The 24,062-nt window shown below is 37.4% G+C and overlaps 1 protein-coding gene across 7 annotated transcripts in view; it reads right to left on the bottom strand.

Moving 5' to 3' along the window:
* stxbp5b (syntaxin binding protein 5b (tomosyn)) overlaps positions 1–21,552 on the bottom strand; it is a 78,454-nt gene extending 56,902 nt beyond the window's left edge. For all 7 annotated transcript variants that reach the window (XM_067368479.1, XM_067368482.1, XM_067368480.1 and 4 more), the window contains exons 1-2: positions 21,054–21,552; positions 17,025–17,122 (exon numbers count right to left, since the gene is read on the bottom strand). In XM_067368479.1, the coding sequence (XP_067224580.1) occupies positions 17,025–17,122; positions 21,054–21,206 (251 nt within the window). In that variant the 5' untranslated portion in view covers positions 21,207–21,552. The remainder of the gene's footprint in view (positions 1–17,024; positions 17,123–21,053) is intronic.
* Positions 21,553–24,062: the final 2,510 nt, after the last annotated feature.

Here is a 24,062-nt window from a genome sequence, read left to right as displayed (position 1 = left end):
CCATATTCGATGTGAGAGATAACCAATACTATGGCAAATATTATATATCAAAATTGGTTTAGTCTGTTTTATAGAACAGTGTTCGCAACCTCTAAAATGTACTAAATGGTAATTTATAGTAAAACTGGACACAGACATTTTTTAATGACAGAGAGGAACATTCAGTGCTTTTTCCTTACAACTGAAACAAACTGAATTTCACAAACATGTGAAATACATACTTTGCACATAGGAAACATGTGGTTTTAGAACAGTTTCCATGTGAAATCTGTGTGATCACATGTGGAAAATATGGAAAATTTATGTGGTTTTTCTGTAAGTACCATAGAAAAAGAGTAGGCCTATAATGCTTTCAAAGAAGAAAAAAATAGGTGTTATTTTCTGCTTCCAATATCAGCCAGTTCAGTGATATATTACCTACACCAGTGGTTCTCAAACTATTTGGAATGTCGAAATCATTGATCGAAACAGTGACATATAATTAGTACTTCTCTGATGATGTGTTTTGTTTGTTTCAGCTTTTAATTCACGCACACAATCTGGAAAATAATAGGTAAACATGTCAGCAATGTGGACCAATAACGATGCAATGAGTATCAATATGTAAAATTTGTTCAGTTGAAAAACCAAGAACATAACTCGGATTAAATTAATTTCTAAAATTCATACATTTATTTTTGTTTTTTGGGTAAATAAAAACTTGAATTTTGGTTTCTGTATAAAAAAAGCATAGCATTTTGCTCTCTCTCACGTCTTATGTCTTTAGATGCCTTAATGGGAAACCAAACAGGGATGTTTACACAGGAGGCTTGCCTATACCATATTTGGCAAACGAACTGAATAAATAATAGAGGGCTGTTATAAATAAGTTGCAGTGGACCACTGACTCATTATTTATTCATAAGTGTAAGCATCAGGCCCTTGACCAGCCAGTTTCTCCTCAGTTTAAGCTCTCTGTGATGCTGGAACAGAGCCCAGGGTCAGACTCAGCCAGCAGCTCTCCACGTTCCATGGGAGCCGGAGACCAACCGAACAAACAGATTGCTGTTCGATTCTATTACTGAATATCTTGTCTACACTCTGTGTCGACAACAGATAATACTATGTCAGAAGAGACATAGAAGGCACAAAACTCAAGATAAATGCAACGATATATAAATATTAGGGCAGTTAAGCGATTAAAATTTGTAATCTAATTAATTACAAGATGTTGTGCTTAATGAATCTAATTATTTGCAAATTAATCACACATCAAATTTGGCTGAGAAATTTAAAGTCATTATGGGGTTAAAGGTGCCCTAGATTCAAAAATTTAATTTACCTCGGCATAGTTAAATAACAAGAGTTCAGTACATGGAAATGACATATAGTGAGTCTCAAACTCCATTGTTTCCTCCTCCTTATATAAATCTCATTTGTTTAAACGACCTCCGAGGAACAGGCGAATCTCAACATAACACCGACTGTTACGTAACAGTCGGGATCATTAATATGTACGCCCTAATATTTGCATATGCCAGCCCATGTTCCCCACCCGAATGAAAGGCATTAGACAAGGGCAGGCATTAACGTCTGGAGCAGCACAGCCGAATCATCAGACTAGGTAAACAAGCAAGGACAATAGCGAAAAATGGCAGATGGAGCAATAATAACTGACATGATCATTGATATCATGATATTTTTAGTGATATTTGTAAATTGTCTTTCTAAATGTTTTGTTAGCATGTTGCTAATGTACTGTTAAATGTGGTTAAAGTTACCATCGTTTCTTACTGTATTCACGGAGACAAGACTGTCGTTATTTTCATTTTTTAAACACTTGCAGTCTGTATAATGCATAAACACAACTTCATTCTTTATAAATCTCTCCAACAGTGTGTAATGTTAGCTTTAGCCACGGAGTACTATCAAACTCATTCAAAATCAGATGTAAACATCCAAATAAATACTATACTTACGCGTTATATTACTTTGTTTATGGACTTTGTTTGTGAACTTTGTTTATGGTATTTAAGGCAAGCGCGAGCTCTTGGGGCGTGGAGCATGAGATTTAAAGGGGCTGCGTACCCTGCACATTTATAATGATAGGCAGTTAAAAAAATTAATAAAAAAAAAAAAAAAACTATGGGGTATTTTGAGCTGAAACTTCACAGACACATTCAGGAGACCCTTAAGACTTATATTACATCTTTTGAAAACATGTTCTTTGGCACCTTTAAATGAGAAAAGCATTAAATAGACATAAAAAAAAAAAAAAACGATAACATAAAATTATTACACGTAAACAGCCATGAGGGTGAGTAAATGATGACAAAATTTTCATTTTTGGGTGAACTATACATTTATTTTTTTTTTTATTAGTATTATTGATATGGAATATTTTTTTTCCATTTCCATTTTTTTCCATATTTTTTTTGCTACAAAATAACATTCTACATAAGAATCTAAAAACTGCCAGTAGGTGGCAGTAAATGTCTAAATGAGTAAGTCATTGGGCCCCATAATACACCCGGCACAATGCAACTCAAGTGTTGTTTGCTAGTTTCAGTTCGACGCAGTTATTATTTTCACGTCCTTTGCCACAATGTTTAAATAGCAAATGCATTTGTGCCCATTTGTGCGCCCATGGGTGTGCTGGTCTGAAAATGAGCTGTGTTCAGGTACGTTGTTGGCGCGTTACTATTTTGAGGCAACTGAAATAGACTGGCCATTGAAATATTGGCGCAATATTTATTATTTAAAGAGCGTGTTAGTAATATGTGCCTATAGGCGGGTACACAAAGCGCGTACACTCTGCTTATCACACACAGGGATGCGCAGCAGCACACAAACATGCCAAATATTAAAAATAAAAGGATTACAGTGTAAAAGATTATTATTGTGTGCATAAAGATAAAAATGCTTTGGTGGAATCCGGCTGTTTCCGTAGATGGTCTGCTCACGCGCTTTAACTTCACACACGTGAGGCTTGCCATGGTGCGAGCAAAACTGGCTTTTAAAAGGAATGGGAGACTCTGATTGGTTTATTGCACGTTAAGCCCAAAAAACACAGGGACAAGCCTTTTAGACCATGCTCCGGACATTCAACCATTTTTCCTGTCCTTAAACTAGCAAAAGTGGTTTCGGACAGGCACTAAGCGCCGTGCTCTTTAGACAATGCGCTTAGATTTTTAAAATAGGGCCCATTGAGTCATTCATTCATTCAATTTGTTCAAACAAATCCAGAATCATTCAGGAATTAAGTAAATTTGCTCCCTCTATGAATGGGCCATTGAATTATTGGTTCACATGATTGATTTGATCAAAACGCAAATCCATTCAAAAACACCGCTGCAAAATATGAATGTATTATTTATTGAACGGTTGCATAAAATCAGTTTCACATTTGCACTTGTGCTAGTCAGAACAAAACAGCACTCATGTGATATTGCACTCTTTGCTCGAGTGATATTGCTTAACATTGCTTCACATGATGAGGCAAAAACTCATACAGGGGCATTTTTGCCCCAATATCTTGAATTTTAAGGACATATAACTGCAGTTTATTGGCTACATCACACAGTGAGTTGTTGCACTGCATTATGTTCATCGCCATCAACAGAAATGTACATTAAATGCATTATTTTTAAACACGTAATTTTTTTCCATAACAAATTAAATTAAAGTGTTCAATCGACAGCCCTAAAAGATACACACACGCACATAGAGAAAGAGAAAGAGTTTTTCAAGCAGCACATCACTGTAATGCATATTACAAAATGTAACTGTGAACAAAACTATTTTGGCCAACTGAAAATAAAATACAAAAAATGCATGCCAAAGAACAAATTTAAAAAGTATGCAAAACTAAAATGTGCCCTTCATTATTAACAAAAGCTGAGCAAAATGTATTTTCCCTATTTTTTCAATGAATGGCTACCACATTGTTGCACACAGGTGAATTTTCGTTGTATATAAATTCACCTATAAATATACATTTAACATAAGTGCGTGGAAAAGCTAACTGACTGGTTGTGTGAAATGTCAGTCAAATGGTCCCTTTCTGTCCAAGTGGGCAGTTCTTGGCCAGAATACACCATAGGCTGGCTTGTGAGACTAACCTAAAACAGACCATCCACTAAACACAGGCTTGAGATGAATGCTGGAAAAGATGATTATGTGTGCAAATGCCAGGACCTGGATTCTCTAAAAACAAAAATTCCAGCTGGGTTCAAGACTAGAGACACTTTAAAATGACTAAACACAAAAATCGCTGTCCTGTAGTGCACAACGTTGCTGATCTGTGGTGTATCATCTGTATAAAACAGCCTAGGTGCTCTTCTGTACACATTCTTTAACTTTTCCATCGCTGTCTCAATCTTTTTTGCATTGTGACATTTGTTTTCATGACAATTTCTCAAAAGTAATTAATAAAATGTAAAACATCACCGTAAAAGAATCTATGTTGATTTATATCAAAAGAATCTAAGGCAGTACAACAATATTCACCCTGACAATGATCAACAGACTTCTTTCTTTGTTGATTTGAGGGTAAAATATGACTTGGATGTGTTCTTGACAGGTTTCATGAGATTCACCCTAAAATCCCTCTGATTAACGTTTGATATTTACATGCAACACGGTTTAAGTGCCATAAAGTACAAATGAACAAAGCCCTGTGCTAACATTTCAGATGTGAAATCCACACAAAAGTTTTACTTTCTAAAGCGTCATATTGCTGACCACAATGGGTGACTCACTTCAAACAACAGGGGCTTCCGCTGAGAACAAACAGACGTGCAATCTGATAACGTGCTGCCCTAATAATACAGGCCTCAAGTGCAAAAGATTACAATGCAGCTGAAGCAGACAAACTTGTCAACGGTCCCTGCAGCCGCTGACATTTGTTACTGGAAACTGAACAGTGCCAACAAGGCAGTAAACCAGCTCTAAAAAAAGAGAGAACAAGGAGGAGAAGAGCAAAACAGAGAGTAGATATGAATACTGACGAGTCAAGGTGACTAGTCAGAGAACTATTCACACACACATAGGTTTTGCACAGCATGAAATTGGACATCTATAATAAAACTCATCAGAGCATAATTAAAATTCTGCCTCTCTGGCCAAGAACACTTGATTAGTTCATTAAAGAAGACTTGAATATATCTAATGAAAAACACAATCTATTAACTGAAACTGAAAGCCAGTTCATTAAGACAAATTTTGATTGGTTTAACAAAGTTTTGCCTGGAAGCTGAAGTTTGGAGGTTATATACAGCTCAGTGAGAAAGACAGACAGATAGATAGATAATAGCATTGCTAAATGTTGCAAGGATGCTGATAGGTGGTTTAACCCTCTATGGACACACTGAAACTCACCACTGGCAAGTATTTTTATTTTTATTTTACTCGCCCGAGTTTTTACATGAAACACAAGAACAATGCAAATGAAAAAAAATCTACATAAATATATAATATATTCATTTCAAACACTATTAAAGTCAAGTAAACAGTCTACAATAAATGAAGGTCAAATAATCAAACTACAAAGAATAGCACAAATAAACAATAGAAAAGATGCGAAAAAGACGTGAAAAAGAGCTCAATTTAGTTTTTGTGTGCTGTCAGACATGGTTTTCTGGACAAGCCCTCATATGTGGCACACACAAAACTTCTCACACAGCAAGTTATCTTTTGAGTCTTCTTGCACTTGAATGTGCAAAAAAATTGGCTTAATAACTTGCAAAATGATAAACTGTCATGACAACGAAGCACTGTTCCGATCAGGACAAGAACTTTGGCTAAAAAATACATTTTGTAGTCACCTCTCATGAAATTTGGTCACATATGGGACTGATTTACTCGCATTGTAAAGAGGTGTGGTTGCTATTTTTTTCCCCACAGGGCTGCTAGGTGGTTGCTAGGGTGTTGTTAGGTAGGTGTTAAGGTGTTCTAGTTGCTAAGGTGTTGATAGGCAGTTGCTAGGGCATTGCTAATAACATAGAGACAGACAGATACATAATGGCATTTTTAGGTAGCTGTTATGGTGCTCTGAATGGTTGCTAGGACACTGCTAGATAGATAATAAAAATATTAATATCTAATATCCTCCAATCTACAGCAGAATCTTGCATCCTTCAAAATGCTGCTGAAAACAGATATACACATAGCACACTCTTAGCACGCACAAGCTCTTTGCGCAATGAAAAAAAAAAAACACATAAAATTATAGAGCTATTTGACTCCACGGCTTGCACTCTGCCTCCCTGTTCAAGTCGAACTTGAGCCATTAGTAGGTTTCAGAGTGATAAAGTAGAGATAGGATCTGTCCAAACAAGATTAAGAACAGTAATCAAATAGGCCCTGGGTGCCTTAAACAAACTGGAGGAGTCTCAAATGGCCGTTATTTAAAGCACTTATAGTCGGATGCTGCCAACAGCAGCCTACAAGAGGAGCAGAGAGGAGAGGGTCATAGATCACAGGGCAATCAACACTGAAACAGCACTGATGATACTAAAAATAGCACTAATCAATTCAATTTATACCATGCTGAAGCCTAATAAAAAATTCTTCAAGCATGAATTGTAAATAAGCATGAAGAGAACTGAAGATGATATCAGGTTTCAGCACACAGTTCCTGGATGGCACTTCCTCATTCAGATACGTTTCTCAACATTTCTTACTCCACTTAAGTGGTTTAATTTACTGTTGTATATTAAAGGGGACCTATTATGCCCCTTTTCACAAGATGTAATACAAACCCGATTCCAAAAAAGTTGGGACACTGTACAAATTGTGAATAAAAACAGAATGCAATGATGTGAAGTTTCAAATTTCAATATTTTATTCAGAATACAACATAGATGACATATCAAATATTTAAACTGAGAAAATGTATCATTTTAAGGGAAAAATACGTTGATTTTAAATTTCATGGCATCAACACATCTTAAAAAAGTTGGGACAAGGCCATGTTTACCACTGTGTGGCATCCTCTCTTCTTTTTACAACCACTTTTATATTACACCGTCTGCAAACGTCTGGGGACTGAGGAGACAAGTTGCTCAAGTTTAGGAATAGGAATGTTGTCCCATTCTTGTCTAATACAGGCTTCTAGTTGCTCAACTGTCTTAGGTCTTCTTTGCCGCATCTTCCTCTTTATGATGTGCCAAATGTTTTCTATGGGTGAAAGATCTGGACTGCAGGCTGGCCATTTCAGTACCCGGATCCTTCTTCTACGCAGCCATGATGTAGTAATTGATGCAGTATGTGGTCTGGCATTGTCATGTTGGAAAATGCAAGGTCTTTCCTGAAAGAGACGACTTCTGGATGAGAGCATATGTTGTTCTAGAACTTGGATATACCTTTCAGCATTGATGGTGCCTTTCCAGATGTGTAAGCTGCCCATGCCACACGCACTCATGCAACCCCATACCATCAGAGATGCCGGCTTCTGAACTGAGCGCTGATAACAACTTGGGTTTGTGCTTGTCCTCTTTAGTCCAGATGACATGGCGTCCCAGTTTTCCAAAAAGAACGTCAAATTTTGATTTGTCTGACCACAGAACAGTTTTCCACTTTGCCACAGTCCATTTTAAATGAGCCTTGGCCCAGAGAAAACGCCTGCGCTTCTGGATCATGTTTAGATATGGCTTCCTTTTTGACCTATAGAGTTTTAGCCGGCAACGGCGAACGGCACGGTGGATTGTGTTCACTGACAATGTTTTCTGGAAGTATTCCTGAGCCCATGTTGTGATTTCCATTACAGTAGCATTTCTGTATGTGATGCAGTGCCGTCTAAGGGTCGAAGATCACGGGCATCCAGTATGGTTTTCCGGCCTTGACCCTTACGCACAGAGATTGTTCCAGATTCTCTGAATCGTTGGATGATATTATTCACTGTAGATGATGATAACTTCAAACTCTTTGCAATTTTTCTCTGAGAAACTCCTTTCTGATATTGCTCCACTATTTTTCGCCGCAGCATTGGGGGAATTGGTGATCCTCTGCCCATCTTGACTTCTGAGAGACACTGCCACTCTGAGAGGCTCTTTTTATACCCAATCATGTTGCCAATTGACCTAATAAGTTGCAAATTGCTCCTCCAGCTGTTCCTTATATGTACATTTAACTTTTCCGGCCTCTTATTGCTACCTGTCCCAACCTTTTTTGAATGTGTAGCTCTCATGAAATCCAAAATGATCAATATTTGGCATGACATTTCAAAATGTCTCACTTTCAACATTTGATATGTTATCTATATTCTATTGTGAATAAAATATAAGTTTATGAGATTTGTAAATTATTGCATTCCGTTTTTATTCACAATTTGTACAGTGTCCCAACTTTTGTGGAATCTGGTTTGTATAAGTCTCTGGTGTCCACATAATGTGTCCATGAAGTTTCAGTAGAAAATACCCCTAAGATTATTTATTATAGCTTATCAAATTTGCCCCTATTTGGGTGTGAGCAAAAACACGCCGTTTGTGTGTGTGTCCCTTTAAATGCAAATGAGCTGCTACTCCTAGCCTGCTTTCCAAAAGAGGGCGGAGCTTTAACAGCTCATGCTTCAGTTGCTGATCAACAACAAAGCATTCTTGTTAGGAGATGAAAGCATTATTAAATGAGTAATACTACATAAAGAAAACATGAATGCTGGAAGTTTACATCCTGAGCAAATTTGTAAAGATTCCTTTTCACAAGTCACCTGATTTGAGATATCATTTATGTCTGCAGGACAAAAATGCAGACTAAGTTACACACAAAAGTTTAATATTTTGCATTTTAGTGTATTGAATCTTTTTATCCAAGCATGGACTATAAATTGTAACATTTGGCCTTACAAACACTTATACTTATAACCCACAACAGCAGAGATAAACTGCACCATTCATACACTTGTGCACTAATGTACACTTTAGGTCTTCCAAAATTAATCAAGAACCCAAGTATGAGGAATGACCTGGCTCAGTAAGCTAGTCACAAGCTTTTTAACCCTATGACAGCATCACCTGACTGGTTAAAATTCTTACAACATTATGCAGTACTCGTCTTTAGTGACACAGCTGCAAAATAAAAAAAAAAGATGAAAGAAGTTGCATTCTAAAATGAACTTCCTCATTTGGTAAACCACAGTGGTTTGTGGTGTTTCTATCCACAAATGCAAAAGAGGGTTTCACAAAATGTGAAGCCTGAATCAGACTCAGGCTCAAGTTTTGCACAAATCTTTTTGTGTTAAACACAAAAGATTTAGATTTCATATAGAAAAATATCCATTAAACTTAAAAGCTTAATCGATTATACTGCCAATGAGCGTGTTTAAGAAACACTAAAGTCTTTGTTTTAGCATGCACAAAACTTTATCAGATCACATAGTATAATCAGAACAAAAAGCTTTCAACAAGAATCAATTTGTAAATTATTCATGCATAAAACCTAAAAAATGTTTGCTCCTTATTGCTGCAGTTTGTAAAAACACTACCAAGCAGCGACGAGACTGCATATTAAAGTGCGCTTCACTGTTTTTGTGCTGCCAAACATCTTAAACTGCTTGTATTTATAAGAAAGCCAAGACAGCTGAAACTCCACCAAACCTCCTGGACGTCTTGCAAGGCTTCTATATGAACACACAGATTGAGACACAAGGGACCAATCATGTAAAATTAGATATTTACTGTTAGTAAACAACACATTGAGTTTGTGTCTGCTGAGCTGTGCCGGTGTTCCCCAATGCTGGGGCCAATGAGGCAAATCGATACATCCTGTCTTTTGATAAATAGCCCAATCGACTGAATGACAGTAAGCCCATCAGCTCTTGCTGCACATTAACACATCCAGGCAACAGCTGAGCATGAGGACTGAGCCAATCAACTCAACTCTTCACAGCAGTGAAGACTGACCTGGTGGGTGGCTTGTGACTTTCTACATTGACAAAATGCCATTGATACAGTCAAGTCATGGACCATCTACTGCACACCATTACAAAAGCACAATACCAGTGCACTCCCACTCTCAAAACTAAAATCTGACAACACCACGTCTGGCCTTGCAACCTTTTTAGTAGGGGTGGGTGGTATAACACATTATACAGACCGGATGCACCAGAGAAACCAGACCGTAGCTGTCTTTAGAATTTTGTGTAAGCCCTGAAGGCATTTTTAGAGTTGTTTTTTCTGAGTGACATACACAAAAGTAAAGACTGATAACTAGGTATCGATTGATAGAAAACTTTTTCAATTTTAAGAGGAAAATATTAAATTATTTTATTACATTTGACTATTGTCATGCTGAGGAACTGCTGATAAAATACAAAAAAATATATTATTTTTTATTGTAATTTTACATCATTTCTTATTTGACATGCAATAACTCAGGAAAGAAATAAGGTAGGAGGACAACTCTTTTTTGAAGTTCCCCTACACGTGAGCTGCATCTGGACCAAATTTTGTGGTGATAGCATAAAGTAATCAAAAGTTACAGCATTTGGAACCAAGGTTGCCTTTTTGTTTAGTCCTTGACACCCCCTAATGGGCATTTTTAAAATTGTTCCTCCATAAGGAATAAGGAGATTATGTTTATTTTGGACTCATTTCAATCAGGAGCATCCACTATAAGTAATGATGAACCATTTTTCTACGATCTATGCATGTTTCTTGAAGTTATAATTGAAAATGCCACGTGAAAGCTACATCTGTTTTTAGCCAGCGTCTGTGCACCCATGGGGTTTTATGTGTCGTAATTCCATCAGGAATATCTCATGATCGACTCATTGTATTATGTTTGGACCAATTTTAATCAAGAGTATGTGCTGTAAATAATGATGTGCATATTTCCACAATCTGAGCATGTTTCTTGAAGTTACGAGCGTTGTGCAGCATTGGTATATTATTTACATATGGGTCTTGCGAGGCTTCATGTACAAAAACTCATTCAAATTTAGTCAAAGCATTTATGCTTGTTGTATTCTACTCCGCAAGACCTTTCAAATGACACATGACTATCTGAGCTGTATGATGTTTCTGACACTGCACTACATACAGTAGTACAAAAAATATTTTATAAATTATGAAAACATTTTTTTTCAGCAAATAACTACTTAGGAGTTAATCAAATTGGCTACATTCATTGTAAAGTTCAGACTGTGGGATGACTCAGCACTCATTAAGAGTTGAACAAAATGGTTGGAAGTAGTGATGGGAAGTTCGGATCATTTTACAGACTCGGACTTTTGAGTCTCGTTCAACAAAATGAACAAATCTTTTTTTGAGTCATTTCGTTCATTTGAGCAAAATGTAATTAAAATTGTTACGTGTTACTTCCCTAACACATCTACTACTTATGCAAACGTTGATCCAATACAAAACTACACTGCTATAAGATTCAGAAATTATTAATTCATTACCTGGGTCTTCAGTTTATGACAAGCTGATTAAGCTCACCTCACCTCTTATCTGACAAGTCTTTGGGTTTAAGTCATTCCTTAACGACGTGACAGGCAGCCCCATGCTAAACCAATGCAGTCTGAGCCGGTAGGAGAATTGATTAGTTCATTTCATGAGTCTTTCGGGTTTTGAGTCGTTCCTTAATCACGTGACAGACCCATACGCTATTTCTGACATTTCTGTCACTGTTTTTGTTACTGTTTCTTGAGGATCTGTGGTGTGTTATTATAAATAAATAAAGCCCTGTTATAAATAAAATATTGATTAATTTATCTTTTTGACTGTCTATCTGTAAATAAACACTAGGCTATATAATAATATAATAATCCAAGCCTACAATACAAAGTATTTATAGCCTAGTTTGTTCATTTTTACTCCAATTTTGAGTTTGCTGTTATAATAATTGCTTTTCCTAGGCAGACTTGACATATTGGTCTAATATATGTATAAGAAGATTGCTCAAAAAGGACATAATGACATAAATTAAAAGCAAATAACATTTTGAATTTGAATTATTAATGTTAGTTTAAAACATCAAGGTTATGATAACTTCAGCTTTAACAGTTGTAACACAAACTCAAACAAAACTGGAGAGTTAACGTTATTTACTAATAAATATAATGTGCTTGGGTCACACAGCATAGCGTATGGGTCTGTCTCGTGATTAAGGAAGGACTCAAAAACCCGAAAGACTCATAAAAAGAACTAATCAATTCTCTTTCCGGCTCAGAATGCATTGGTAGCGTATGGGTCTGTCACGTGATTAAGGAAGGACTCAAAAACCCGAAAGACTCATAAAAAGAACTAATCAATTCTCTTTCCGGCTCAGAATGCATTGGTAGCGTATGGGTCTGTCACGTGATTAAGGAAGGACTCAAAAACCCGAAAGACTCATAAAAAGAACTAATCAATTCTCTTTCCGGCTCAGAATGCATTGGTTTAGTGTATGGGTCTGTCACGTGATTAAGGAACAACTCAAAAACCCGAAAGACTCATGAAATGAACTAATCAATTGAATCAACAGGTGAACTACTACTAGCAGTACAGAACCTGTAGAATATTGCACATGCGCGACTGAACGAATCACCCCCCGAGACGACTCGTTATTCCCGAGTCACATTAAAGATTCGTTCAAAATGAATGAATCGTTCAAGAACGACACATCACTAGTTGGAAGTAGTGTTAATTTCGTTAACGAAATCTATGAGGAACGCGGAAGCATGTGCAAGGCGATCATTTGTGTTTATAAAGCATATACAGTTGTATTTTCTTCGAAAATGGCCGATCGTTTCACTAGATAAGACCCTTGTTCCTCATCTGGTATCGTTTAAAGCCCTTTGAAGCTGCACTGAAACTGTAATTTTGACCTTCAACCGTCTGGAGGCCATTGAAGTCCACTATAAGGAGAATAATCCTGGAATGTTTTCATCAAAAACCTTAATTTCTTTTCAACTGAAGAAAAAAAGACATGAACATCTTGGATGACATGGGGGTGAGTAAATTATCAGTAAAATTTTATTTGAAAGTGGACTAATCCTTTAAAGGGTTAACTTCAGTTTTTGCGGTAGCTGTGTATATTTCTATGGCATTGCTGTAGAAGAGTAATTAACTGATGAAGTGGATTTACTTATTGTAGAGTTAACAAATGTTATCATGAGCATTGTAATGTTTGAAACAGATATTATAACAAAATAATGTCAGTATACCGGGAAGCGAGCAGTTCCGAGCAGTTCCTTATAAGCAAAAACGGTTCAAATACAAACATTACATTCTAAATGTAAAACAACTGATTGCTTACCATTTAAAAGGAGAAATTAATATGACTAAAAAAAAATGATGAACAAAAATAAAAGCACAAAATGTTTACTTGTACGAGGTATGAAGAACACACAAATGTGTTTGGGAAGTAGACATGCTATACACCAGAACTATTTTAATGATGAACTCATTTGATGATACATTTTAATTTATTTATCACACCGCACAGCAGTGAAGTGAAGTAGGAAAAAAGGTCAAAATTTTGTGTGACCATTTACAGAACATAAGATGTACACTAAAATAGATATTAAAGGGATAGTTCACCCAAAAATGAAAATGTGATGTTTATCTGCTTACCCCCAGGGCATCCAAGATGTAGGTGACTTTGTTTCTTCAGTAGAACACAAATGATGATTTTTAACTCCAACCATTGCGGTCTGTCAGTCGTATAATGCATGTCAATCTATAAGGCCGTGTGTCCACCAAAGTGTTTTTTCCAGCGGCTAGCATACTTTCAATTGTTTTCAATGGGAGCGCCGCATTTTTTTAAACGACAGGAGCGTAACGAGGCGCTGAGCGTCTTTTCATGCTCAAGTGCCGATAGCTCTGCATTTTTTACCGGTCGCCTCGAGTTGAAGAATGTTCAACTTTGAGTAAAACGCTGCGCTCATCACTGTCACTTTTTAGCCAGCCGTCCAATCAGAGAGGAGGAGGGGCGGGACAAATACAACTCCGACCACTTGTCACACTCTTGCTGTACAGCGATATCAACAATCAGAAACCAAATGGATGAGAAATTAATATTGCTGGTCTCCGAACATACATAGCAAGTAATTCCACATTGTGTGAACATTTTTAGTCTGAAACAAATTACCTGCAAAATCAGTTATAAGTAACAGTGACGCGGATATTCCTTATCATAGCAACAAAGTGTCTCAACGGAAAAAACGCTGCGCTGCAGAAGCGCCCTCAAGCGCTCACTGCTAAGTGTTTTAAGCAGAGCGCCAAGCGTTTTCAGCTGGCTAAAAACGCTTTGGTGGACACACGGCCTAAGAGTAAAAAAAAAACATGCACAGACAAATCCGAATTAAACCCTGCGGCTCATGACGACACATTGATGTCCTAAGACATGAAATGATCGGTTTGTGTGAGAAACTGAACAGTATTTATATCATTCTTTACCTCTAATACACCACTATGTCCAACTGCCTTGAGCATCCGGTGTGTGTCTGAAAACACGTTCTGATGACGGAAGTGATCTCTTGCGCTTATACTTCAATGAGTGCGAGACATCACTTCTGTTGTCAGAGCGCGTTCAGACCTCACTAACCGGATGCTCAAGGACATAGTGGTGTATTAGAGGTAACAAATTATATAAATACTGTTCGGTTTCTCGCACAAACCAATCGTTTCGTGTAGGGCTGTCGCGGTTAAGGAATTTCCCTTGCGGTATTTTTGAGTGGCTCAATAGCGCGATATGCGGTATTACCGCCATATATATATATATATATATATATATATATATATATTAGAGAGAGAGAGAGAGAGAGAGAGAGAGAGAGAGAGAGAGAGAGAGAGAGAGAGAGAGAGAGAGAGATCATATTCAATAACGAAACTAAAAAGAGCATTGAAGTAAAGAGAATGTCAAAATAAGGGTCTACAAAACAGAACATAACCCTGACAATAAGATGGAAGAGCTGTTGTATGTATAATAGTTAGTTACGATCATCGAATCTGACTAAACAAGACTTTCTGCTGATATTTCACGAGTATAAGCAGAACTAACGTTACTCATCTCTGCGCGTTCTAGACGGGCTGTCAGTCAGTGCAGTTACATTGTTATGACACAAGGTGGCGGCAAGGGACTGTTTTTGAGTCTTTAAACTGTTCATTCAACTGCACGTTCGAAAACGCAGATTCATTCCAAGAGAGATGAAATGAAACAAGCTGTTGAAATCATTTTAACGTTGAGCGCCACTTTATAAGGCTCAGCTGATCAGTAATGCTTCGATGCTTAGGCAGAGATTTCGCTATCCTTGGACACGACAACTTTTTTTCACGAATATATCTCGGCCTGAAGGACAGACGCAGGTAATCGCACGCGCTCAGTCGATCTCTCTCACATTCACTGTCTGTTTAGGCTTGTTTAGTGCAAATCTACGGAGCCTCTGTACAAATCACCATGGTACACATTATGCTATCATTATTACCTTATTTAATATTTAGTACACGTGTATGAATTGTAAAACGAGAAGGACATAGCCTTTCAAAAAATAGAAAACATGCAAATATCGCGGTTGCTGCGGTTTTTGCAGTGTTCTGCGGTTGGCTCGTAAAAAGCGCGGTATTACGAAATTGCGGTTATCGCGACAGCCCTAGTTTCGTGTCTTAGGACATCAATGTGTCGTCACAAGCCACAGGGTTTAATTTGGATTTGTCTGTGCATGTTTTTTTTACTCTTATAGACAAAGTTCCCATTGTCATGCATTATACGACTGACAGACCGCAACAGTTGGAGTTAAAAATCATCATTTGTGTTCTACTGAAGAAACAAAGTCACCTACATCTTGGATGCCCTGGGGGTAAGCAGATAAACATCAAATTTTCATTTTTGGGTGAACTATCCCTTTAAGCCACAAGAGTGGTACAGAATCTCAACCAGTTAACAAACGTCTTCCGTTGCACAGTATACACCACCCAGCTATAGCCATGTTTCCTTTGACAGAAATAATGGTGTGGTATATATCTGAAGGTGAAAACACTAAGTTGGACTAAATAAGCTGGAGCAGCTTGGCTGAGTGTGTGTGGCTCTAACAGACGTGCCCAGCAGGACCAGCGATGTTTCCAGCACGTGCAAGGTGGCATTCTGGCAGATAGTCGGCAGCACCAATGATGAGACGAGCTCTGCAACATATGGCAACAGAGCTGCTCATGCCACAGTGGATATCATTAATGAGCGCAGCTCCTCTAGGAATAAAGACCCTGCTTCTAGGAAATGTGCCTGTGAAATGAGGCTGCTCGTATACATGACTCTGTGAGAAACGGGCTCCTTTGATTTTTACCGCCTGGAATCAACTGACCTTCTCACTGATGACTGAGCATATGAAGCACCACTTTTGAAATGCTCAATGTTTATATATTTATTTTGCATTTTAGTCAAGCAATGGAGGTACTCCATGTATCGGCCAGGCCATTTCATATCTGAGAATTTCACCATTGGTGGCCAATAACTCTGCCTACTTGTCTGAATATTAAAGTGTGAACATTTACTGAGAATAAATGCATAAACACATCTGTTTACATTATAAAAGCAACGAGCCACATGGTTTTACTACAGTTAAGAGCGTTTTACCCACATAAAATATCATTATCATATTATAAATATCATATTGCCTTAATGTCATATTCCTGCCTTCACATCACATCAGTCAATCAATCAATCAAATCAATAATACTAAGCATGTTGATTTCTAGGCATGTTTTTATCATGTTCATACAAATTTTCCCACAAGCTTGGGTGTTTTTCCTTTAGTTGTGTTGAGCCTGTAGCTCCAATGATGGTTCTCTAGGGTAAATATTCATATCTCCTGGGGGAACAGAAAGGCTCTTAGAAGTGGATTTGCCAGAGGATGTTGTTACTTGTATTTTGCAACTTACATAATCAAATGTTTGTGTGGAGGTTAGGAAAAAAAGAGCTGCACATGCTTCGAACAAGTCCATTACTATGTGCAACAATACTTCCAACACAGAAGGGTGGGAGGACAAACAACACATCCCCATTTGACACTTATTTTTCCTAAGTAAGTTAGGCTAGCTAGGTTGCCAGCTCTTCATAAAAAAGGATACAGTCTTAGGGCTCCGCTCTGTGTGCCAATAGCCAGAATTTTCTGTACTGGGTCAAAAGCCATGGAAGAGGGTTGATAGGGAAAGCCATGTCGCAGTGTCTGTGAAGCAGAACAGGATTTGCATTAAACTACAAACATGACAATGGTGTTCTTAAAGGAATAGTTCACACAAATTAAAGTTCTTGCATCTAAACCTGTCAAGGTCTATCAAGTGCACTATATTTGAATTCTTCTGAAGCCACTTTAAAGAGAAACTGACAGAAATGTAAGTTGTTATTTGCTGATAATCTTCCCTGTGACCAAACACAATGCACCAATAGAGTGCCTCAGGGATGACGCATTTTTGTAGGCAAAACCCGGAAGCGAGTTAGCATTTTAGGACTTCCGGTTCCAACGCCGTAAAGTCTATGGGTTTTTTGAATGGGTTTTGGCTAAATCGCCTGAAATAAGGTCTGTGGTTAACAAATCCTCTAAATACTTTCACGTTTTGATCTATGACATAAAACACACCCGTTATAATGATTTTTTAAACTTATACTGTGTCTTAAAATCGGCGGTTGCTAACAAATTGCTAAAAGGGACTACTTCCTTTGGTAGGGACTTTAGACGTCATCATTAAAAATGGGACAGGAAATATCCTATATTACAATCTGTCCCTCACACAGCCTCAGAAGACTAGAATATGAAGCGTGCTTTTACCATGCTTTCAATGAGATTTGCAGACGTTATTACATGAAAAAGATCTGCGTAAAGATGTACAACAATTCTCCTGTTGTGTTCCATTGGGAATACTACATGAAGGTCAGTAAATAACAATAATTATCATATTTTAATTTTTCCTTTGGAAAATATGCAGGACAGATAACATCATTCCATGTCAATCATTCATAGCAAAATAATCTCTGAAAGACTTGAACAAAGAAAACACGATATTAATTAAACATTACATTTGTAGAAACATCCTAGGTCGGTGCATACTCATCATGAGATACTTTGAGTCAATATACATGAGGTAGATTGATCAAAGAAAAACAAATAGGAACAATATATCAATAAGCCATGTTGAGGAATACAAACAAGGAATAATAATTCATTCCAATTCAAAACACAAATCACTGAAAGTCAGCAAGGCCTTTTTTTTTATTAGCGATAAGAACTATTCCACCATTATCATTCAAAGTAGGCACGTGTTAACTAATGTTAAAGTGATACTGTTTGTTTGTACTATATAACAGGGTTTGAACAGGGTGCGGTATAGTTTTGCATACATTTTTAAACAGTCAATGCAACAATTCACAAATGCACAAACAACATTTGAAGAGTTAAACAGTTGTTATATAAAGTATATTTACAGTTTATGAAAATGGAAATACTATAATATAATTAGAAAATGTTATAAAATATATTTTTTTGTTAAATAGTTTTAGTTATCATATTTACTACATTATTATGTGTTTTTGTAAAGTAAATTATAATAGGGTTATTCTGTGTCAAATCAATTCAGAAACTCATTTCAGAAACTTCTCCAGCTCAAATTTTTGATTTTGTTAACATTTTTCTGAAGAAAGACATACATAAATAGTGATAAAAGCCAAAATATTAAATGTCATGAATTTATATTTACTGAGTAATCCACTATTTTGTAGAGAGACGGTATCTTAAGTGGTATCTTAATAGTCCTATTGTAATTTCAGGTCATTTTGACCCAGAGTTCCCTGTTGAGTTGATACAGAATGACCCAATACTATTTTAACCTGTTTCCTATTTGCAATAGCTACCATTGCCTATTTTTAGTGAATTGTAATAAAGCCAGTTAGGGTCAGTCTGACCCCCAAACATCATAATAATTTTAATAATAAAATAATAGTAAATGGAACCCACAAAAATTAAAAAACAAAATTTAAATAATTTGACTACTGAACAAGGAAATGTCCCCGGTTCTTCCAAAATATGGTCACCCTAAACTGTGGTCACTTTTAAATGGACTTATCTCAGGTATGAATCCTTTAGCTAAGTTTTTTAAGCATCCATTCACACTAGTAAAGGAGGCGTTTTGTTCTAAAACAGACAAGAGAGGTAGGCTATTTCTTGACAGATGAGTATGACAGAAATTAGTCCATCATTCTACCTTGAATCTACTTGAATCAGCTTCCCTTGTTTCATAATAACCTTCAGAAAACCAACAGTACCAACATTAGAGGATGATTATGATGAAGATCCACTATCACTCATCGTGATGGCTTTTCACAGTAACAAATCTTGAATATTGAATCAATATCAATAAATAAATGGTATCAAGTATTATTTAAAATGTAGTATTTTTATTATTATTGTTACTATTATTCATTGTAATAATAATAATAATATCAAACAATATTTAAAGGTGCAATATGTAAAATTTTCTGTCCGCTAGAGGTCGCTAGAGGCCTATTCAAAACAAAGGCGTAGCTTCATGACGCCACGTTTGAGTGCGGAATCTTGGGACATGTGGTCTCCACCTCAACGAACGGTGGAAAAGAATCGGGATAGGACTCTGGAAGAAATCATGTTCATGGATGTGATTATTAACGTTACTGTAGTATGAAGCAGAGCAGGGCCGAGTGTTGTGGGAGCTGAAAGAGGCCGCTGGAGCGATTGCGCAACACACGCCTCACTAGCAGCGGAACTTTTATTATGACACAGTCGCTGGCGCCTCTACCGCTTCTCCGGTCATGAGTATGAGGTAACACAGCTCTGTTTATATTTGAGTGTGTTGAAAATGTTACAACGTTACTCGGTGGCTGCTGTGAGACACTTGTTTGAGACACTGCAGTAAGATCGATCAATTTTAGAATATCATATTAAATGCTGGATGGCTTGTGTTGATAAATGGCATGCGATTAATTTTAAAACATATTGTATGATCGAGAAAATTCTGTATTACTGTTACTAAAAATAAAGCTGCATCTGATTATGCTATGTTAGCTACTTGCCAATATAGTGTTTTTCTCTGATGCATGGTAAAGTACTCACAAAAAAAAATCAAGAAAATTAGATTTAAACAATAAGACTAAAGGTGTTGAGCTATATAACAATAATAAGTTTTCTGTCTATAAATATATCAAAACAGTTGTTCCCTTGTCTATTCAAACATGTAAATATTAAAGCGACTTTGGTGTTTCCATGGTTTCTACAAAATAAAATGGTATGACAATTGACAGGCGACTCCTCTCACGTCCCGGAGCCTTGGTTAAAGTTGCAATTTTCTCACAATTTACAAACAGTTGGAAACATTTGGGATATTGTTAGTGAACAAAATATTTAACACTGGCCTAGTTTATATATATATATATATATATATATATATATATATATATATATATATATATATATATTTTATTTTATTTTATTTTTTTTTTTTTTTTTTACTGCAAAACAACAATTTAATTTATTATTATGTTATTATTATCGAACAATATATTTTTTTAATTAATAATTTAGAAAATTTAATACTACTTTATTTGTATTATTAGTTTGGCTACTACAATTTTCAACAGGCAGCGAACTACAACATAAACCATCCATTCACACTAGTAAAGAGGCCATTCTGTTTTAAAATCCGAATTAAATTGCTAGACAAGATATTAAGCACAAGTATTTCTTGACAGACGAGACTGACACGCCTTCCGGTGTGACAGAAATTACCCTGTCATTCAAAATGACTCATTTTACCTCATACTAACTAATCAGTTTCTCTGTTCCAAAAGTGATTGAAGAGTAAATGAATTCGTCTTAAAATAACCCCCACCTATTAGTCAACTGTCAATTCGGACGTGATTTATCTCGATGAACCGACCTGTGGATGATTATTCCAGTCGGTGACTGTTAAAAACGAGTATGGGGTGACTTAACCGACTGAGTTGAAAACCATCGATCGCTGGCGAGCTGCTCTTATATGCAAATTAAAATATGATTAGAATATTGAGGCGAGTTGGCGCCACTCACATCCACACTCACCCCCCCTGAATGAGATCACAGTAACTAATCCCACCTTGCAGAGCTGGAAATGCTCTGACTGCAGGGTCTCCTGAATCATGTCATTCTCCCTGTTTCCCGACTGAAGGGACGCGGCGGCAGCGGCGGAGGAGGAAGAGGACGCCGCAGTCAAGCCGTCCAACACCTTCCTGATATTAAACTTCTTCATATTACCTCCAGCAAATGCAAAACGAATGCAAAATGTGCATAAACAGAAGGTGGCGGAGACAGCCACACAAGCGCACTGTAGTTGTATTCGTCCTGATGTCTCACATGTCAGGCAGTGTTGTCATCCCGTCTCGTGCCCGAGCGAATGTCATAATCCCATGCTCATTTCCTAAACGAGGCCGGAGGATCAAAATGTCACTTCTTTTTCATTTTAATCGCGACACAGACCGCGTAATCCAGTTAGATTTGGCCAATCTCGCTGTGTTCCGTTCCCTCCCCTCAGCTGGTTCCCCCACTGCTAACGCGGAAACGCAGAGCGCTGCAATCACCGCGACGAGTCTGCGCTGTCGAGCCGACACCCGGATGTGCAGGAGAAACGCCGCTGCGGCGCACTGACTCGGGATCAGCGCGATGGGTCTATGACGGTCTATGACAGTTATCTATAATAACCTTCAGCAAAGTCAACAGTACCAACATTAGATGGTGATTATGATGAAGATGAGGGCAATCACCCACCGTGACACTCAATAACAATACAGTTATACTGAATCAATGGTAATGAAATAATAATAATAAAACAATTCGATTTATTTTAAAATTATTATTATTATCAAACAATATTAGCTAATAAACAAATACCATTTTATTTATTATTAGGCCTAGCCTATTATTTTTATCCTCATCGTCATCATCAAACAATAATAAAACTAATACTTTTTAATTGTAGGCTATATTTATTATTATTACTAATATTATCCAACAATATTTAGCCTAATAAAATAATACTATTTAACTAGGAGACTAAGACTAGAAAAACATGCTTTTCCACTTTTAATGTTCAGGAAAAAGATGTTGTTATTTGACCCTTTCTGACAACATTCCCTGAAGGGAAGGCAACACTTTGCAGTAGTTCCCACAATGGGAATCTGCCATTGTAGTCTATTATGGTAAATGATAGCCTACACTGTAAAAAGTAATATGCTACTCCATTAAATTTTGGCAACAGATTACAAGCAATATTATTAATTAAATTCAACAAATAGAATTGAGTTAGAAATAATCAAATAAATTCCTTAGATGTCAACCATTTAAAATGAGTAAAATTTAATTTAATCAAAAATATCTGAATAACAGACGTCAAAGATGAATTAAAAACTCTTTGAACTTTTTGAAGAGTCAAAGTGGTAGTTGTGTAGTCTGTCAATGGAGTGACATAAACCTCTCAGATTTCATTAAAAATACAATTATTGATCACTATCGTGGTGATCAGTGTTTTATTTAGTTGGCCAGTTTGACTCTTTGCTTTTTATGTCAATTTGTGGGGTTTTGTAATGGTGTTTGCTAATTTGACACATTTTAAATGGTTGACTTCTAAGGAATTAATTTGATTAATTCAGATTTTTATATGTTGAATTTAATTAATAATATTGCTTGTAATCTGTTGCTACAATTTTATTGAGTAGATTTTTACAGTGGCAAAATAAGCAAAGAACAAGTCATAAAACAGCAACATATAGAAATATCCATTCATTGTTTTAAATTGTAGCCTATATAACATATAAAATACATGACAGCTTCCCTGATATTAATGTGGCAATTTGCTCCCAGCTAAAATGAGTGAAAAACACTTTACCAATAGGCCTACATAAAAAACATTATAACAGACTCATATTTTTTTAATGTGGTTTAACCGGTTTTAGTTTGACAGACCCAATTCTCAAAAATGTAATGCAGTTTTAATGGCAACTAACTGTCATGATCACAAGTTGGAGTGCCCTAGTTAGCCACTAGAGGGAACTCCAACCCAGACTAAAAGTGGTGAAGCAATAGTCCGGGTTGGAGTGCCCTCTAGTGGCTAACTAGGGCACTCCAACCCGGACTATTGCTTCACCACTTTTGGACCTCAATTCCCATAAACCACTTCCTGGACTCATTATCCCCTTTCATTGCACCCAGCTGTTTTGTGTTTGTTCATTAGTGTCTCTCTATTTATTCCTGGGTTGTTTCTGCTTTTGTTATGGTGTTTTCATGTATGGTTTCTGGTTTCTCCGTTTTGGTTGTCCTTGTGTTTTTCTTGTTTTTGTATGGACTGTTTGTGTGGATTTTGACCCTTGCCTGTTGGATTACGTTTCTGGATTACCCCATTAAAGCTGCACATGGATCTTACCTTCTCGTCTCTGTGCCATACGTGACAGAAAACACCATCATGCAAAGGTCCAGCAGTATGGGTTTCTGGATCCTTCCTCCAGCTACAATGAGGGAGCGAACGGCTGGACTTCGGGCGTTGATGACTCTACGCCAAGAGGGATGGGAGGTAGGATGTTTCACCCAGACCTTTTGGACGATGGCGGTGGGGCTAAATTATAATGAGGATGCTCTTAAGGAGATTTTTAATAAGTGTCTCAAGGACCTTCTGCCTCAATGGGAGTTGGAGGGGCTTCAAATCCTGGATTTTTGTGGCTTTGTCAATTATCTCTCCCAACACCTGCTCAGCCAGAGCCCGAACCAGCCCGTGAGTCCGTTCCAGAGCCCGTTCCAGCCCGTGAGTCCTCCCCAGAGCCCGCTCCAGCCAATGAGGCCGCTCCTGCTTGTGAGACCGCTCCAGCCTGTGAGTCCGCTCCAGTGCCCACACAGGAGGTAGGCACAGAGCCACCGCCTCACCCACGTAAGAGGAGGAAGAAGAGGAAAAAGGCTTCCTCCTTCCCTCAAGGCCCGGAGGCCTTCCCAGAGCCCGTGGTAGGCCCGGAGACCACCCCAGAGGTCGTTCTTTGGCTTCCCAAGCGTCTTGCCCTGTCGGCGCCACCTAAGCACCTTGCCCTGCTGCCGCCGCCCAGGCCGTCTGCCCTGCCGCCGCTGC

Source organism: Chanodichthys erythropterus, chromosome 18 (assembly GCF_024489055.1).
Source record: "Chanodichthys erythropterus isolate Z2021 chromosome 18, ASM2448905v1, whole genome shotgun sequence".
In the NCBI taxonomy this organism is placed as follows: domain Eukaryota; kingdom Metazoa; phylum Chordata; class Actinopteri; order Cypriniformes; family Xenocyprididae; genus Chanodichthys; species Chanodichthys erythropterus.
Note: the sequence above shows the minus strand (reverse complement) of the source record. Positions and strands in the feature narration are given on the sequence as shown.